The sequence below is a fragment of the Acipenser ruthenus genome, chromosome 12, assembly GCF_902713425.1.
Source record: "Acipenser ruthenus chromosome 12, fAciRut3.2 maternal haplotype, whole genome shotgun sequence".
Taxonomy (NCBI): domain Eukaryota; kingdom Metazoa; phylum Chordata; class Actinopteri; order Acipenseriformes; family Acipenseridae; genus Acipenser; species Acipenser ruthenus.
Window position 1 is genome coordinate 29780040 of NC_081200.1, and position 20482 is coordinate 29800521.

At 38.1% G+C, this 20482-nt stretch overlaps 1 protein-coding gene across 6 annotated transcripts; it reads right to left on the reverse strand.

Annotated features, from left to right (window-relative positions):
- Positions 1 to 317: 317 nt before the first annotated feature.
- Positions 318 to 19661, reverse strand: LOC117416751 (G-protein-signaling modulator 2-like). Of its 6 annotated transcripts, none has more exons than XM_034028138.3 (16): positions 19473 to 19661; positions 17380 to 17434; positions 14152 to 14460; positions 8324 to 8545; positions 7859 to 7994; positions 7257 to 7396; positions 7027 to 7150; positions 6366 to 6481; positions 5969 to 6124; positions 5751 to 5859; positions 5310 to 5439; positions 5039 to 5109; positions 4541 to 4729; positions 2278 to 2440; positions 1594 to 1814; positions 318 to 1121 (listed from the first exon to the last, which is right to left on the reverse strand). In XM_034028138.3, the coding sequence occupies exons 3-16, from the start codon at positions 14214 to 14216 to the stop codon at positions 954 to 956; spliced, it is 2010 nt and encodes a 669-aa protein (XP_033884029.3). In that variant the 5' UTR covers positions 14217 to 14460; positions 17380 to 17434; positions 19473 to 19661; the 3' UTR covers positions 318 to 953. The 6 variants fall into 6 exon arrangements, with proteins under 6 accessions (XP_033884029.3, XP_058890771.1, XP_058890773.1 ...); XM_059034788.1 differs by having other exon boundaries at positions 19469 to 19661; XM_059034790.1 differs by lacking the exon at positions 14152 to 14460 and having other exon boundaries at positions 19473 to 19660.
- Between the last annotated feature and the right edge of the window lie 821 nt (positions 19662 to 20482).

Below are 20482 nucleotides of genomic sequence, written 5' to 3' on the forward strand. Positions count from 1 at the left end.
TTTATTAAACATTTAAACATGGGTTCATAGCCCATATCTAGAAAGTAAGCATTGAAGGATCACGTTGAAGAGGTCTGATCATTCAGATTAATCTATGCTAATATAACACAGCATTTTCATAAAAAATAGGGTGTTAATCAGATGATGGTTTGTATATAGATTTGACATTATTAATTTAATCAAGAGCGCGATCTTTTTAGTAAAAATGGCAGAATAAGGAATGCAAATCATTTAAAAACCAGCCCAGTTTTTAAATCTGTTCAGAGATGCCAGTAGATCAGAAGGTTAAAAGGAAAGAAAGCCCAAGTTCCTGAATGTAGTGTGAAGAAATTAGTTTATTCCTCAATCTTGGAAATACAACAAAAGATACAAGAGGTATGAAAGAGCACTGGCTTGTTTCTCAACACTGACACGTTTTCTTGTGGCAGTAAATTAATCGTGAGTTTTCTTGGTAGGCAATATTAAACAAAATGGCAATCTACAGAAGCAGTAAAGAAGCCTTAAAAAAACAAAAAGCAGTGTACCATTAATATAGTGCGAATAATACACATCTTCAAATTTCAACATGGTGTACCCGCCACAAAGAACCAATCGTTAGCAATGGCAGTTAGCAAGCGTTTGCTACATTCGAATAAATAGGAGTCGACTAATAGCTTAAATAGACAGTCAGCAATGAAAGAGAACATTATGTACATTAATAAAAAAAATGAGCTTACAAATATTTAAATCCTGAATTTTATAGAAAAACAAACAAAAACATTTACAGTTATTTTAATTAATTTTGAACACTGGTACATTAACATTCAGTAGGCATTTATACTGTCCCTGTTACTGGACAGTAAACATTCCTTGACGAACTGATGAAATAGAACAGTTCTTTATTACAGTACTTTTACACTTTGTGAATTAATGTTAAAAGTTTGGGGGCAACATTAAGCTTGCAAGTGGCTGTTTTAGTAGGAGCTGGGGCGTTTTGAGTTTGAGGGCAGAGTAACCCGTTGCTCATCCATTCGCTTTGCCTGAGATCGCATGATAAGGCTGAAGAAATCTTCATCAGGAACTGTGGGGCCCTTGGGTGCTGGAGCGGGTGGAGCACATCTTTGATCGTCCAGTCTAGAACCCTACAGAAACAGATATAGGATTACATAAGAATTCATGAGGAGTACATTCTAAATGACACTTAATACATATTATTTATTTATTATTATTTATTTCTTAGCAGACGCCCTTATCCAGGGCGACTTACAGTCGTAAACAAATACATTTCAAGAATCACAGTACAAGTAATAATGCAATTAAGAGCAAGATAAATACAATGACTTTGGTTCTAGCAAGTACAAGTATGACAAAATATGATTCAATAATGGAGCAGATAACAGTGTCAGTGATAGTTGCATCAGGATATAATTAAATACAAAATACTACAGATTAAATAACACTTGACAGATTACAGTAATCTAAAGTACAGGATTAAATGCAGTAAAATACATAACCAGCGCTTCCAAACTTTTTCTAGACTTATTTCAGGTTCCGCTATGCTCCCCCTGGTCTATGATAAAGAAAATAATAGAACAAAACTAATATTATACCAACCTGGCATTTAACCAACATGTCAAAAAAGTCTTCATCTGGCTCCTTGTTGTCAGCATTAGCCATGAGATGACTGAGGACAGACTGGCTGTTCTGCTGGTTCAGTCTGAGGCCAGGGAAGTTTCCAACACCCGCCCGCTGGTCATCTAGTCTCCGACTTTGAGAGCTCGCTACTAGATCCAACAACTGATTGGTGTGAGGTGAAACAACAGATGCAGAATGGGCTGAAAATATGCAAAAGAACAGCATATGTTAAAAGCCATTAAGAGAAACAAACATTTTGAAATAATTTATTTTTAAGTTATTAAATTTAGGATTTAAGTTTGCATAGGGTTATACATTAGTAACCTTTAATACTAGCTTGAAACTATTTGTAATATAGCAGAACAATAGCGGTTTACTAGTCACAGCACACGCACATAGAAAAGGCATCATGATGTTGAGCAGTTTCTTTCAAGAATGCCACTAATGTGTTAAAGTAAAATGTCCTAGCTCATACTAAAACATCAAACTCAAGGTAGTATTAAATCCAGAAATCATTTCTGCTGACCAGCACAGTGGTGTTGGAAAGATAACTTCATAGAGAATGGATCCAACTGAAAACGATTACGTTGTCAGTACAATGCATGTAAAACGACGGCATTTAGTTATTTTTCAGGTATACATCAGTTCAGCTGCTCAGCTCACATTTGTGTATTGCTCTTGGTGGGGTGGGTGTCACTGCCTCAGGCACAGACAGTCTGCTCTGTCCATTGTCTACAGAACACCTCTGGTCATCCATGCGATTGCTCTGGAATCGACTGAGCAGGTCAAAGAAACCCTCGTCCCCGAGCATGTCAGGACTTCCTCTCTAGAACACAAAACAGCAAGAGTCACCATTAACAAGGTGCTCATAATGTACAAAACCATGCTACCTCAGCAGGCACTCAAAATCGGATCACAGCCTTGCAGTTTAACGTTGACATGTGTCTCAATACCCGTTTTGAAGTTTGAGATCCAATGTTGAGAATCTAAAAGTAGCCGATGTGATGGTGACAATGGTAAAAAACAAGCACCTTCATTCTTGCACTGACCTGCCGCCCCAGAACTGCGAAAAGATGACTTTTTACAGGACTTCAAAATAAAAAGATAGCAAAACACAGGGACACGCAGGTAGGAGGAAAACTACTCAGACAGGTCTGATGACAAAATAGAACGTACAACAGCATCTTTGAATTACATTCTACTCAATTATCCAAACTAATTGTATGTGTCTTATACAGTACAAACAGTATATTCAATTAAATGTCAGTTGTCATAGTTATTTGGTCTACTATATTACACAAATACTCCCAAGTTTCTGTTAAGTGTTTTCTTTTCAGTGCTCAATACAGTGACACTAGTTAAAACACTGCAGGATTAAAAAAAGGATCTAAATTGCATATTAAAAGCAGAGTAAATCTACCAATATGCTTTACTATGCCTTTTAGGTATGTTTTACTAGGTAGGCGTTCTGCTTATAAAAACCACCACAGTGAAAATCCCTACTACCCTACAATAATTTGTAAATGGAACTGGTCTCACACAACTGTATGTATTCTCCTCAGGTGATTTTATAACTTGGACCAAAAATTAATATTATTAACCTTGAAACATCACTATAGACGCCATTTATAAAATCGCTCTAACACAGGTTTATTCAGCATACTAATACATATTGTGGTCCTTCAATCTGTATTGCATTTCACTAACAGTTCATCAACACAGGAAAATGAGAACATTTACCAGAGGGCTACATATTTTATATCAATCTACCATGCAGTGTACCTATTACCAACAACAGTATTTGATTTAAATTTACCATGCAGTGACTCTAGTACCATAAATAAGCTTTGATTCCAATTGACTGTATAGCAGTAAGTACAATTTTAAAATAAAAGAATAGTTTGGTTTGCATAACCCCAGCATTGCTAGCACTCAGTTGAACTGTTTAAAACAAAGTGTGCGCTAATAAAACTAGTTTTAGCAACACAATTAAACTGAAGCAAACAGTAAATGACTATTAATTTGATTTTAAAAATGTGCTAACATGAAGCTCAATTCGACTTGTTAATTGTGCATCATCAAAGCAGGTACACACAAAGCTGACAACACTGGAGTGCTGTAGAATATGCTGTTTAAAAAGGTATGTTTTATAGAGACAGGAAACATTTCACGTAATAAATAACCAGTGTGCTTGCTGCTTTCTGGATCAGCACCAACCGTTCTCACACCAAGCAATCACTGGATTAGGCAACAGTAAATTCACTGGAAATGATGAACAAAATACTGAGTTTATGTAGTAAAATGATTTTTAAAGTGTTGTCAACAATACTTCCTAAATAATATAATTCTCCAAATCGCTGTTCAACAATATTAATTGGATAAAATACAGACATGATGCATACAAACATGGCAGTCTTGCTTTGCGAATATATTTTTTACGTTTATTTTAATGCATTGGAATCCAAAATCAAGAAGTCTTATATAAACAAGCCTACCATGTCACTTCTGTGTTCAGCACTGTGTAGGTCTACCTGTACCAGGTTTCCTGATTGACTGTCTGTTTTCAGCATCGTCCCTTACTGCCCTGCTGTACAACCTTCACTGTTTACATAGCTCCTCGGATGGGGGGTTCAGAGACTATAAAGGGAGTCTTGTCACTGGGGACAAGCGTCAGTGCTACCACTTCACCTTCAACACATGTCCTAGCAAGCTGCTCTCAATCAAGGCTAGAGGGTACTTGAGGGAGGACTCCTCAAACCAAGAACAAAACCATGTTTGTTACATTTACCCTTTCTAAATGTATTTTTAAGGCAACCCAACTGCATCAGATGCACCTTTGCGTGTATGTTTAGCTTGTGTACGATTCCAGTTCCAAAGGGCTCAATTGGAATATAAAGTGGCACAGAAAATAGCATTAAAAGCTCACCTTGTGGTGTACCTGGGCCTGGACAGCCCCGCTGTCAATGGAATTAGTAGTGTCCTGCAGAACCTTAGCAGAGGAGCAGTTGTGCTTGTGCTTTTTGCCTTTCAGATGATTTACAAAGAAAAGCTTTGCAGACGACTTAGCCAGGAGCGGTTTCTGTTTTGTAATAAGTTCGCTGTTCCAGTTTTCTACCTAGACCAAAAAGCAGGATAGGAGTTAACAGCATAAATTCTTATTTCTTGGTTCTTTTTTTTTTTTTTTTACTGGCTAACCATATGGAATTCACTTTGTAACCTGTGTCTCAAATAGCATACAACTATAGAAAAAAATAATATTGAAATAACCCTGGAGAACATTCAACAGCCATGCCATATAGCAGCTCTAGATTCATATTAAAATCCTCTATGTTAGGTGGTTAACATTAACATCATTGACAAGTTCTTACCCCAGCAGCTGAGAGTTGCAATTTTGGACTGAATGAAGTTTGAAAAACACACTGACCTTATCTGGCGTTAATTTCATCAGCTCCATGTTTTCCATACTATGCCTCTTTCCGGCTTTTGGCCTGGCTCCTGCACAGACAATATTAACATTGTATTTCTCCACAGCAAGAGGATAAACTTAAATGAATAATTGAATAATTTTGTAATGAACATTACAGTCCTCAAAATCCAAGGTCGGAGACAGAATCGAATATGCAAATGAAGTAAACATCTTGAACAATCCAGAATATACGTTTTTCGGAATGCACCAGCTAAACCAAAGGGATTACCGTGAGAGTCAAAATCGACTCCGTGGTTTTCTGACAGAACTGAACTGTTGGTTTGGTAACTGAGTCCCAGCACCATCTGAAGATCGGAGACGTTTGTTCTGGCTGTTAGTTCTCCGCTTCGGTCTCCAGTCTGCATGTAAAAGAAAGCAAATATTTATAAATGGAACTGTCTGTTTGATACTGGCTACCGTCAGACCTTCAAGGTTAGTGTCCATTAATCTGAACAAATCATAAAACATCTTGACTTATTTGTCTCCTATTTGGCAAGAATTAGAAACAATTTTATAAGCAATTTACACTGACTGGCAACAGAGTGGTAGCTTTGGAAATTAAATGCAAAAGTCTCTGCTCTCATGGCCACAAGAGGGCGACAGCATCTGCTCAAGACATCCATGTTATAATAATGAAATAGATAAAGCACAAGAAACTCTGGATCATTACTTCTTTTGAGATTTCCAGATGTTTTTCTGCAAAGTGCATGGCCTGATCATGATTTCCCAATGCAGTATAGGCATTTCCTAAACTCCAGCAGGCTCTACCCTCTCCAATTCTGCAAAACACACACAAAAAAAACAAACATTAAAGGCTTCACTTTATGGACAAACTGCACGCAAGTCTGGTTCATCAGTCCAGTGTGTTCATTAGGATCATACACTTACCTGTCATTGAGGTCCTGGGCTATAATAAGATGTTTTAGGTGGTAGTCGATAGCTCTTTCATAGTCCTGCAGCAGAGTGTATGTGTTTCCCAGGCTGTAACACGCCTGTGCCTCCACGGCACGGTCCTTCAGCTGCCGGGCCAGCAGCAGTGTTTTCCTGCAGAGTAAAAACAAAGACAGAGTAAATCAGAGCAACAGCAGCAGCACCGGCCGTCTTGAGAGGACTTCCTCCTTTCTTCATCTCCACGAGCAACATCCTGGCGCACTGACAAGAGCTGGTCCGGTATCAATTTTAGCAAGCAAATAAAATTGTAATTTTCAAATCAGAATTTTTTTTTCTGTTGAGATGTTGGTAGTAGGCTTACGTCTGCATTGCTATATTAAACAGGTTTACTTACTTGTAATGCTCAGATGCGATTTCAAATTCCCCAAGAAAAATGTACGCATTCCCCAGGTTACAGTAAGCCCTTCTTTCAGCTGATTTGTCACCAAACTCCTTCGCTATTAGAAGCCTCTACAAAAGAAAAAGAAAAAAAACACTTATAGAAACTGCATCATTCTATTTGATGACTAAGGATAAAAACACACAACAGAAAATGAATCAAGTATGCATAACATACACCCATACAATCAACATGTAGGCTGTGTGGTCCAGTGGTTAAAGAAAAGGGCTTGTAACCAGGAAGTCCCAGGTTCAAATCCCACCTCAGCCACTGACTCATTGTGTGACCCTGAGCATGTCACTTAACTTCCTTGTGCTCCGTCTTTCGGGTGAGACGTAGTTGTAAGTGACTCTGCAGCTGATGCATAGTTCACACAACCTAGTCTCTGTAAGTCGCCTTGGATAAAACAAATAATAATATTAATAATAAATGTACCACACAGATCTACAAAGGCAGCTAAAGCCCATACTGCTTCTCCAGATAGTCAGCAACTGGCTGATAAACACACATTCTGCTGTAAATGGAGTCTTCATGCTTCACAATTAAGTGCAGATTTATATGGAACACAAGGTCCAAGTTGAATCCTCCAGAGGTTACCAGGGTTGTTTTTTTTTACCTGCTCATGTGATATCACTGCATCCCTGAAGTTCCCCAGCAGGTAATGCGTGTTGCCCAGGTTTCCATAGGTACGGCCCTGCCCAGCACGGTCTCCAAGCTCCTTAACTATTGACAAATTTGCCCTTAAAATTTAAAAATAAAAAAGTATAAGTTTTTTTTTTTTTTAATGTATTGCCTAGTACACACTTTGGATTTGTGGGTATATTCTTGTCATTAGTAATGACTCACTCATAGTATTCCGTAGCTTTCCGCAGAGCAGTCATCGCCTCTTCTGGAAACTCCCCTGGATCAGCCCCACTCCAGCAGATGCTTTTCCCCTTGGCATGGTACACATTCCCAAAGTTATAAAGTGCTCTTGCCTCCCCGACCTGAAGCATTTCAAAAACACATTTCAAACCGAGCATTTGGAATCTGTTCACCTTTCTGTAAATTTTAAGAGAGAGGAACCATAATACAAGATAAACATTTTTGTACCCTGAATGCACAACAGTATAGAATGTAGCTGTAAAAGGTAACCTATTTCACAAATTACACTCTCTCAAGAAGATTGTCTAATATTTCCTTACGCGTTTCAGAAAGGTTTCAAAGGTTTCAATATTGTGCAAGCTTACTGGAGACATTATAATGTGAAACAGGATCCATAAAATAAACATAGCAGCTGAACTGTGAATAATACCTCCCCACACCTATATCAATACTTAATAAAAAGCAAACTAATAACACTACGTCACAACCCACGCTTGTTTAAGAACAAGGTGTTCAAATAACCAAGGCACTGCTTACTAAGCAAGTATCCAGGTTTTAAAACAATACCGGAAGAACCTACTCACCTTATCACTGAGCTCAATGGAAATCTCCAAGTGTCTCTGACAACACACTATAGCTTCATCGAAGCGTCTCAGAACCTTTAGAGTGTTGCCAAGGTTACCACTGGCTTTAGCTTCTCCAAGTGGATCTCCGATTGTTCTGAAAATAAAAATAGAATAAATAATATCAACCTAACACTGGCTTGCACCTTGTGACAGATATTTCACAACCTAAAAAAAATAAATAATAATAATAATAAAAATCATCACTGGACCAACATTGGGGCACATGTTTTGTATTCAAAACCACGACTGGTGTATCCTTTTCTAAGGTTGCAACCTCTTTGGTACTGTCCATTGACATCATAGAACCTAAACCCCACCCCATAACAAAGTAATATGCCCTCTGTAGGCACCAGGTGGCAACACAAGTCTGAAATCAATATTTTTGCTTTGTCAGAAGTCGCTTTCACAAATGGCTTTGTGTACCTGGTCAGAGTCAAGTCATGGTGATGGTATTCCAGTGCTTTGGAGTAGTCATGCAAGTGGAAGTATGCATTCCCTAGCTGACTGTAAATAGCACTGAGTATCTGGAGGTCTTCTGTCCCGACTTGGATCGCTGCTTCAAAGAAAGAGACGCCTGCTGGGTAGTCTCCTATTTTACACAGCCGCTCCCCCTCCAGGGCCAGCTCAAGACAGGAGGCTTCCATTCTGCAAGGAGAAAGAGCCCGCTTTAACTATGCATCTATACAGGTAGCAGACATGGACACAACTTTGAAGTGGATTTGAAAGGTAAGCTGGGAGCCTCAACAGTAGTACATTGAATCCCACTGGTTGCTGTCCAATTACTCACATTGTGTTGCTACAGTGTACAGTGCTCATGTTCCCAGAATTAGGGATGTGCAGGGAGAGAATGGCTAAAATCATGTTGTTCGAAACAACATCTCCTGGTGGTCAAATGTTGCAACTGCGGTTATTGGTTTTTGAACGGCACATGACAATGTTATCTGATGCAACGTTTTATACATAGTTTATCACTCAGTCCCTATGTTACTGTAGGTTTTCATGAAAATGGACACTGCAAACAAAAGGATTCTAGCTATTTTTTAAACAGTTTGTTATAAAACAGACTTTGAGGGCTTGAGTGTTTTTTTCTTCTTGCTTCTCAAAAAATATATATTTTGTAAACAATTCTTAAAAGCTGATGTTTGTTATTCCATATCCTGTTACCTGCTGAACACAATAAAGTGGTTTAATACATACAGACTTCCTTAAAAGCACACATCTGTGCAGAATGAATACAGTAGGCAGGATGGGACTGTAAGATACTATAGTTTCACATTCCTGTAAAATGCAAGGTTCAAAAAACAAACCACCACACCCAAATGCTACAGTACAAAACGTTCAAAATGATTGAAATCTGGTTAACTCCTCAATTGTGTACTTTATGTACAGTAAGAATACTAAAAGAAATGTTGTAAGATTCTTTGACCGAGTTTCAACTAGAAGGGTTTGCATTGTGTATTACATTGCCCAAGTGCATTACTCCCTTCCCTTTATGACAAGCAGGAAACTGCTTTAATGTCATAATAATGGCAACACAAATCCAATGTTTAAAACAGATGAAGGTCCTAAAAGATCAGATTTTAGTAAGTAGTAAGAGAAAGCCATTTATTGAATGTAGGTCTTTAGCTCTGCAATTGAATTGCCTACCCAGTACTGGATTTAAATACTGTGGCATGAGACAGCACTGTACTTGTATGCAGCACACTCCTGCCTTGTGATGGTGTCCTTATTCTTTTTCTTACATTGTGCTTATTCCCATGTCCTTGCTATGTTTAAACGATCCCAGTTACAGTACTTAAGAACAGTCCTGGGGCTTCTGTCACACAAGTCTGGTTCAGTACATAACAAACTCTAAAATGTTAGACAACCCCTTAGAAAGAGCTGCAGCATCAATATTGGATAGAGTGGATCAATTACTGCTATTGGGAACTTTAACTTTGATATAAGCAGTGTGGAGTAGTGGTTAGGGCTCTGGACTCTTGACCGGAGGGTTGTGGGTTCAATCCCCAGTGGGGGACACTGCTGTTGTACCCTTGAGCAAGGTACTTTACCTAGATTGCTCCAGTAAAAACCCAACTGTATAAATGGGTAATTGTATGTAAAAATAATGTGATATCTGTATAATGTGAAATAATGTATAATGTGATATGTTGTAACAATTGCAAGTCGCCCTGGATAAGGGCGTCTGCTAAGAAATAAATAATAATAATAATAATAATAATATAAATGTAAAAAAAGATTATAAGATACAGAGCAGTAATCACAGCCGTTCAGATTTAGTGCATATGAAAGCTTGAAAATAAGTGCAATATTTGAACCATTATCACCAGAAAATACCAACAACTTCAGCTATGTATTTAAAGGTATGCATTGCAATTTATAAAAAATAAATCATGACAGTCAAAAAGATTCCTTTTTTTTTTCTTTTTTACTGGAATCATTTACATTATTATGCTACAGTATGACCGACCCCCCCCACCCCACCCCACCCAAATTAAGATATATTTTGTCTCCTTAATAACGTACAACAAAGCAGTACAGTACCTGTTGCCTTTTGGATGTATACAATCAAAGCACATCCCCATCACAGACATTGTAAGCTTTTCGTTGGTTTTATTATTTAGCCTCCAACACAGGTCACGCAGAAATTTCCAGTATAGATGGCAACTGGGAATATTCCTAGAATACAGGCTTCTTGTGTATATGCACATAACGCATACAGATAAAGGTCCCCTGTCCTCTAATTACCTACAGGGGCTTCATTTTGAAGTATACCTAGAGAGGAGCCCAGTTTGTTCAAAGCATCTATTTTGCAGTTATAGTTAGCAGCTTTAGCCAATGTTGCCCTGGGTAACTTTAGGTTCCACAGACATGCATGCAAAGTATAATCTTACCTAATCTGGTCGCAGGACTTTTTTCTCCTTGTCCTTTGGGCACCTGATGTTAGTCTGTCACTTCTGATTAAGAGGAGAGCTGCTGTAGTGATTATAATAGTCACACTAAGGAGCTCTAGAGAATATTAATGTGCTTTGTTACAACTGCCTTTGAACCTATTAAATTGTTTCTTTGCAGAGAAGCACTTGCTGCACGTACAAATTCAATTAATACTTCGATACTTTAAGTGAACAGGTTGCCAGCTGTACAATTATTGTGCAGAGTTGAGGAGTTGCAGCAATATGCTTCGTTGGCAGCTCACCCAGGCATTTTGTGTGTGGGTGGTTGGGTGCGTGCGTGAATGTCACCACAATAGACTACGCACACTTCCTAATACTGTATTCGCAGTCATTCTTTACTTACTGGCCCCTCAAAGTTGATTATTTTTCAACCTCACATCAGAAAGTGTGGCTGTTGTGCATCTTGCAATCACACAGGTTGGCTTGAATAATGGCTACAGCACTAGTGTAGCTGTACGCCTCAATCCTTTCTGTTTGTTTGTCTGGTGTGTGGGCACCATTTTGGCCACAGTTGATTTTCCATTCATATAAATAGCAATATTTGGGAGTCAACCAATGCCTATGAGACATTTTCAATTAATTCTTCCTCGCTTTTAGGTTGTGCAGCAGATGATTTGTGGCCAAAACCCTTTACATCTGAAAGGTTAAAGACATCACAGTTCAATATTGATGTGGAATTTCAAACATTTTAGGGCCGTACAAAAAAAAGAAAAGGCGTAAAGTACAGTATGTGGTACTTTTAAACACCTTTATCCGGGTGATTAAATTAAATCTGAAAATCCACCTGCTAGCTTACCCAGGGCAACCCCAAGTGCACTGTGGGACCAGATCAATGACGCAACTGCTTGGATCGAACCACCATTCTGATTGGCTAAAGAGAGGTGGATTTCACATTCTTTGAGACTCCCAGCTTGCGTAGACTACAGTACAAATCAAAACATCACTCCTCAAATTTTAAACTACTATGTGTGTGTGTTATGTTTACCTGGGCAAAGTCCCATCTCAAATGGTTTGAGAAGAGATGTTTAAACTGAAAATGTAAGCACAGGAACCCTCCTACGTTGAATTATAGAGAGCACTTTTTTAAAAAACATCTTTTAGAGCACACAATATTTGATGACCTGCTGGCCAGTTACAGGATTATTACAATTATATTTTTACAGGTTACACCTACAGGAAAAATTCTTTATAGCCCAAGTCCTAAAGTCATACTGTACTGTATGCTCAAATACTGCCCCCTTTCAAATGACAACAGTAAGGCTTTAGGACTGCTACACCATACAAAATCTTCAGTTGTGTAAATGAGGATTACCATGGTTTGCTGCATAATAAGACCCTGTATTCATACGCTCAGGTGGTCATTTGTCTTTAAAATGGCAACCAAGCCCTATGTGAGTATGAAGAAAAAATGAAAAGAAAAAAAGTGTTTATTGAGCACACAGACGCACTCACAGTAGCAGGAACACTTTAATAAATTCTCCTTTAGTGTGGGTGTACTGAATCTATATTATGCCATTTGAGGTTCATCCCTACCAGCTGAACTAAAGAAAGACTTCATCATGTTACCAAATCAGGGTTGCACATTTGTGTACAGTACCCTTGGACATAAATGAACCGCCGAATGAAATCCAACAGAAACACTTGTTTGTGAGAGGGAATGCGCGACCCAATCAATTTAAACACCACCAGGACATCCTTTCAGTTTGTATTCTTGGAATATTGTAAATGTTGCGTCTGTATGAATGTCTTATGTTTCTGAATCATCTTGAAATGCAGCACCTGCAATTTCTCCAAGGCCTATGCTATGCAAACTAAGGGGAGGATTCTTACTCTCAATGATTCAGCGTGCCATTAAATATTGACAAAGCAGTAATTTGGTGCTTCTGTGCATCCCAATCTTTTTTTATTGGCTCTGACCGAGGATTGCATTACCTCATTATGTTTCCACCAGGTGCAAAGTAGTGCTGTACAGAAAAGAACCTGGCACACAATGAGGCTATTAAAGCAGGATTTCATATACATATGATAATTCACTGTATGTGTTTCTCCAAAGCTTCTCCATTTATTATGCTTTTTTAAAAGCTACAGTATAAATCCCATTGTATACGAGTATTACATACTGTAAACATACACAGTATATACTTCAAGTGTATAAATAGAAACACTGGCAGTATATTCTACTATACAAGCCAGGTATAAAGAAAAATAGGAACCCCTGCATGACCACAAGGGTAGGGGCTCCAATAGATAGCCAAGATCACACTGGTTTGCAAGAACAATCTGCAAGGTGCTTCAAGTGTTGTGGATGAGAAGTGAGCATTGCTCAATGATTACCGCTTCCAGTTCCTTCCTGGGAGTTGGGATGGAAATCTGCAGCAATATCTGTTCTCCAGAATGGCCATCGCTTTTGGAGCGGTTCCCCACGAATCACTAATCTGATCAATCCCTAGCTTTAAAAACCTCATCAAACCTTATCAAAAGATAGCAAGTGGTAATGTGTAAAAGCGCATCAAAATATGTTTCTTTTTAGTACTAGAGAATTAAATCAGTCATGTTACAGACAGCCCATTTATTCAAGTGCGTGCCACTGCTGGCAGGTGTTTCATTGTTTTGTCTGATACATACTATGAATGCGAAATACTTGCCTACACTTTTCTATTTAGCTGTCATTTTACAGAAGAAGTGAGAAATGGCCTTTTCGTGTACGGTACAGTACTTTCCTCTATGGAGAAGCGGCTATTCGTTGACAAGGCTGCAATGTAATTCTCTCTCTATTCTGTAAGTGCAAATACACAATTAGAAAATCAAATCCGTGCTTGTGATCCTCTAAGTCAGCAAGCTGACTGGCAATATGTACTATGTGTCATATGTACTACACAGTAAAGTTTGGCATCATTTGGCACAATTTTTTGTAGGAAAACACAATGGGGGTGTTAACCCCTGTGTTTAACTAACAATATATGTACAGTATATATACATTTTTTTTTAATCACCGAGGCTAATTTGGAAGCAACTTGCAGTCTATTTGTTCCTGTAATATGCCCATTTGCAGCTTTGAATAGAGATTCAAAGAAAAATCAAGCCAGTTCAAAGGAAATATAGTACAGAACTGTACAAACCTTTCAGTGTTGCACTGCATCTTTAAGAAAGTTTAAAATTTTAGAAAGTTTGCATGAAAAAAAAATCTGATTCTACAATTAACAAACTACTAACATTTCATTAATGGAAAAGAAGGAGCTCTCTACTTCACAGGCATACAAAAAACTAAAAAAAACAAAGGGAGAGAGATATGCCTACCTGTAACGAACATGAAAGGATTGGTCTTCATCGCGAATGCTAACCAAAATACGGTTTGCATCCATTGAAGAGCATTATAAGGGGGCAATGCTAAAAATCCAATGAAGTACACAATGCCTGGCAGTGCTGGCTGACCGGAACTGTAAAAGAGTAACAGTTTGAAAACACGGCTACATGAGAGGCTAGTGCTAAGTCTGAAGATCCAGTTTCACTGCGGTTCCTTTTCAGGACCAGATACACTGAACACCAGCCTCTGCCGAAAAGTGTCCAGTCTGTTCCAAGGGCCCTTTCAGTCCGTCCAGCTCCTGTCTGCAAAGGGAACATAAGATGCTGTGTTTGAAGCCTCATAAGCCTATGAAGCACCATAGCAACACCCAGTTAATGTGCAAAAGCAAAGCAGGCTGAGTGAGTGAGCCGATAAAGGTGTAAATCACTTTGAGGTTGACAGAGGCAGAAGTACTCCACAGTAACCATGGGGATTTTAGGAGGCTACAATGCACTGCAGTCAGGATGGGGTCTGATACTGGAACTCTTCATCACTGCATTTGTACAGTCCCCAAGCACAGTACACAACCACGTCTGGTGTTTATGCAATGTCAGTTTATGAAGACGCAAAGACTTTACGTTGAACATTTAAAAGCATCTTCAGGATGTTTAATTGGGTGCAGACTGTACTGGCTGTGAATCACTTCAGAAAGTCAGTCTTTAGAGACAAGAGCAAAAAAGTGCAGCTTCCAGTTTCATATCAGAGTTTGAATATCTTAAGCATCAAGCTTTTGGGCCGCTGAATTTAGTAATCCTGTTATACTGTGCTTATAGCACATATAAAGTCAATTAATTTACCAAACTTAAAAAAATTGCTTTGGGGCTTTCTGAACTGTAAATAATGATGCCAAGTTATTTTGCAAACTCTTTATTTGTATTTTTTTTTATCTTAAAATATATACATTTTTTCACCTCATTTGATTGAGATTTAACAAGAGTTACTGTAGAGTACAGAGTTATATTTTCATTGCATCCATGAGGGATCCCAACACACACAAAATAAATAAACCAAGCTTCTGCAGTGTAAAAGGGGAATGAAGGGAAATGAAATTGGGTATCAATCACCACGGAACACGAAGGTCCCAGAGTCATACAACACACATTCCCTTGTGTAGCTTCTACCCTTTCATATTCAGGACAAATTACTGTTCTTGACCTGATTGTGTCTGAAGTAACTCAAAAACTTTAAATTATGGACGGCTTGAGAAACAGACACCAGACCCAATCCACAGTAGGGGTCCGTGGATGAATGTACCAATACAGCCCTACTCTTTTCTCTTTTTGTAAAGAATTTTGCCTATTTTGTGATTTATAGCATGGAAATGTTAAGAAGTTGGTAGGGCCATGGCACATATTGTCTGCCATGAGGTATAACACAAATACCACTGTCTCTTAATTGAGACTTCTGGAAGCACTGTACTATGCAGGTTTCGTGCAACTATCGAAAAGCAGCAAATTGTGATCTGCTACAATGCTCACAAACATTTCACAGGTATGCATTTTGGTATGTAGTTTGTTTTACTAGGCATACTGAGCCCTGGCTTCTGGCCTAATTTATCAATTTTAAAGTTTCCAAGGTTACTCCAGTTTGTCACCCAGCAACTATTGCAGGGATTCAAATATATTTCAACCCACAATCCTACAACTCAAAAAGCACTGATAATAAAAATGGTACGTCTGCAGAAAGACACTGGTTAAAAACCATGTTGTGTTTCACCAGGATTTCTCTGCTTTGTAATCACCTGTACATTTTCTGCTGACCTATACTTCACTGGTCTCTGCTAATCTAGTATAGTCCACGTACTTTCACAAGTTTGTGTTAAAATAAAAACAACAATAAGGTGTCAAGGTAAAGGTGGCATTAAAAATATTTAAAAGATTAGACAAGATTGCATATGCCCTCTGTCATCACTTTCTTAATCTACCAATAAGAAGCTTTATCCCCAACAGTACATGAAAGCTGTCAGTGAAAGAAAGGACAGTAGATGATTTGATTAGATAAGTGGTCCATTCTCTCGAACAAGAAATTGCTCAGCGTAGAATCATTTAAACAGTCGTGCTACAAAACCCCCTCTGGACTGCAGGATGTAAAATGTAAGGGCAACACATGGGCAGAAAGACAATGAAAACTATACAGTGCAGCAGAAATAAAATGGGACCACGACAGACTATCACAATCACAGCACAACACATTTATAGTAGGGTCCTGATTTATAAACAGTAACCTCTCTAGACACATTGAACTGTACTATACTGTACATTGGACTCGATAGTAGCACATCGGCCATCAGTCCGAATGCAACAGGTTTCCAGATGCATATCAGTTACACCTGTGAAAGGCTTTGCAAACCCCAATTTCGCCCACACCAGTCATGCCTCCAATTAATGTAAGCCACACTACTAGCTATGAAACAGCAGAAAAGCAAAAACGGATGCTGAAATGATACAGGGATGGAATGACAGCTTTTTAAAGGCAGTGCACTGTAGACAACTATGCTAGAAGTATTAAATGTTTAGAACTTTTCCTAAACTTTTAACCATGTTAGCTTTAGTGTTTATATAGCAGTATGTGTACAGTAAGGTTATTTATATTCTACATTTATTAAAAAAGTGTTCTCCAGTCACACAGTAGTGCATTCTAAAACATAACAGAACTCTAATGGATGGATTCTGAGGTCGGCCTTTCTGTTTAGTTACAAAAATGTCCAATATGTTAAAATTGAAACCGTTTAAAACCCATTAATCCTAAAGTTTAAAATGTTCAGAAAATTAACCTGAATCGAATGACCTAATATCTAATTGCATTTTTTTTAATTCATTAAAACTATGACAACTTCTACATTTCAGGAAAAGGAAGCATACCCACTGCCCTGTAACAAGACTACAATGAGTTTTAAGTGAGAACATGGTACTTTTTATATTATTTTATATGGTAATCCTCTACATTTGTATGGAGAGGATTCACACAATTGTAGACAGTGCACGAGCACACAAGGCACAAGTACTTAAATACCAGTGCTGCATGATCTCTCACCTCCCAATCAAAGATCACCAATTATTTTCTGCCGATTAGACAACACAAGCACATGCAGCGACAAGCAAAACATGACCACAAAAGCTAAACTATGCAAACCCTGCTCCCAGCAAGACGAAGCACAAAAGCACAAAGCCAAGTACACTAACCTTTAACCAACACGTCTATGCGTCTTCCCCAGCTGCTGCTGTTGGAGCTCCAAATCTGAAAAAAATATCAAAAATGTTATTGATGAAACTGAGCTATGTAGAGTGACAATGACGTTTAAGATAGTGGGAATGCTCCACTTGTGATGCCATTGTTGTGAATCAGTCAATGCTTGTTTCAACCTGCCTGCCCATAAACTCTGTGGCACTCCCTTTAGCTGTACTGCACCTACTCCTGTAGTGTATTTATTAATGCAGTTATCTCGTTTGTCAAGTTTTTATTAAAACCAACCTGTCTAACTGAGGTGGTGCATGACGTAAACCTAAATGCATTCCACTGAAACAGATATGCATGGAATTCAGTTACTGAGCACTCTGTCTAAATTTCCATATCAGTGCAGTAAACAAATTGCTCTACAGTATGACAGTTACAGTCCACCCAAATACTCTATACAGTATAGGTGCACTAGTGGACCTCAGATTACATTATTCACCTACAACACTTCAATGATGAGCACATGCAAATGACTTCATTTCAAAACTGTTTACTGCCTTTTAACATATAATATGCTATCTAAACAAGCAGTTAAGAAGTTAACTTCTACCATATGAATGACATAATTGTCACAAGACTGAACAGTGTCAGACAGAACCTGATGACTGGAATTGTATTATTCATTTTTGTCTGTGTAAATAAGTAACATGGAATGCTTTTACATGCAAATGCAGTATACTGCAGAATTCTAGTAAGTTGCTAGAAGGTTAAAATCAGCTCACACAGTATTTTAAAGCCCCTTACAGGCTACAGTACGACATTGTTTGAGTTAAATGTCTGAATATAATAAAGACCTGTGTTAATTTGAATGATGCTTAAAGCCAAGGCTACATGTGGGCTACTGTAAAAGGAGAGCTCAGCTGTCTAGTTCTATACAATTTGCCTGTCTTTCTATGGTTAAACATATGACTGACGAAAGGCATAAAGATGACACAAAGCAATTCATTCTTGTGGTTTTACACATTGTAGGAGTCAGATTAGCTATCTGCTCCAAAATCTACAGTAAAGCAATACTCTATAAACTACGGTACAACACGGTGCACAAGCCACGCGTTTGTTAAAAAATACGGGGTTTACCTTTTAAATTTACTGTACAGCATGTGCAGCATCCACCTTTTCAAATAATGTCACTTTTTTCGTCACAGAAAACAAAAGGCTGTATCCCTGTAAAAGCTATTTCCGTACTGCTGTTTTATAGCAAAACAGTGGCACTACGCAATACAATTGTACTTTGGTAATATCACCATTAGAGATTGATTTTGTTAAAGCTCAGGACGATATTTTGGCCATGTCTAATATTGGCTTTGGGCCACCGCAGCCATACTACACAGTTTATTTCATCCATGACAGAACAGACTAAACAAAGTACTGTAGTTAATAAGCTACGCAAATACACAGCCATCCAAATCAAACAACTAGCAGAAAGAAAGATAAACTATATGAGGATCGACACGGACATTTTCTATACTGTTCCAATTGTCTCCATATAGTTTAAAAGATGCAGGTATGCCAAAATGCTGCTGTAAATGTACTTTTATTGTAGATCTGTACACGTCATTGACGTTCCTTTTACTCTCAGTCAACAATGTAACCCTTGTTGTACAGCTATCTAAAGCAGTTCACTAACGTAACAAACAATCAATTTAGTCAGTCACTGTCATTCAACTCACTAAAACAGACAAACTCTCTCCTATAAATTCAAAAATATACAACAATTCGGCAAATGCAGCCGGTTAAAATAAACGCTTTATTGTAAACATCTTTGGTCGTGTCAAGTTGTACTACCGGTAGGTATCAGTAGCATTTTTCCCTGATCCATCCACAATACCTACAGTACATTGCAGGCAAACGAATTTTAATAACAAATACACTCTTTCTTGTTGGTGTGTTGAACCGTACACAGGGTATATGAGACACGCGATCACTAGGTCCAACAATGTATTTTCCCTAATACTAGCAGTATGTGAATTAGTATTGATTCAAAAAAAAAAAGAAAAGAAAATTTTAACCCTAACACATTTTTACAATTATACTTACTTACATGTGCTTTTGTTCTTTTAATTCCCTTCTTACAAGTTTATTTTTCCCTTCATAAAAAAGAATCCCTCTTTGTCCCGATCATGACACAAAAGTTTGCCTATGTCAGTTGAGTTTTGCCTTCACCCCTTTCCGCCATTTAATCTGTGTGCCCATTCTGATTCGACAAAAGTTAGAAGGCGGATAGATGCGGTCCAGCACAGTAGCCAATCAGGAAAATACATTTGAAGGAAACCCAAACACCGCCTCGGCAAAACAAAGCGTTAGCCAATGAGATTTAAATGTTCACCCTAGCCATCCATTGAATGGATATATGCAAAGTAAATACAATTTAGCGACGCTCATTGGATATCAATAAAATTGCCCCTTTGTAAAGAAATTTGAATGGGATAGAATGAGTTACTTTTGTACTGCTCATTGGCCCAGACGCTTTTTAAATGTTTCGATTTCGGTCTAAAACGTCATCATATCCAAAAAGCACAGAAACAAAAGTGTTGTGGAAAGAGGCTTTAGCTTAGCAAACTGTCTACATTTTCTGCGTGGTTTACTTTCAAGAAGGGATATCTGCCTAGAAGTATTTGGCTGTTCGACAGTAAAGCGTAGTAGCTTCATACGTCATTAACATCAATGGCAGCCCATCTCGGAACAAGAACAAACGACCAGCAGTGTCATTTGCATTATTTATTAACATCCAATCCCCCAAAACATATTTCCTTTGTAACGACTTGCAGCACAAATAATTGTTATTCTTTACATAAGTTACATAATGAGTAACCCGGCGGACTAAATGTTTTTTTTAGTTTTTTTTGTAATTTATGGACGTGTGATTTGCTGCACACAGTCGTAAGTATTTACATTTGAAAGGCTTTTTTATGTTATTTGAGTGGCATTCATTGGTAATTTCTCTGAAAAAGTTAAGTCATGCAGTGTGGAGCAGTGTTTTTTTTTTTTATCCTTTACAGCACTTTTGCTGTTCTTTAACTTAAATGTATAAATATTGCAATTAAATATGGA

Coding starts and splice junctions, on each gene's coding strand:
- LOC117416751 (XM_059034787.1), bottom strand. CDS start 10,611: ATGTGCATATACACAAGAAGCCTGTATTCTAGGAATATTCCCAGTTGC. Junction 7,151..7,256: donor AAAGCTACGGAATACTATGA/GTGAGTCATTAC, acceptor TTAAATTTTAAG/GGCAAATTTGTCAATAGTTA. Junction 1,122..1,593: donor ACATGTTGGTTAAATGCCAG/GTTGGTATAATA, acceptor CTGTTTCTGTAG/GGTTCTAGACTGGACGATCA.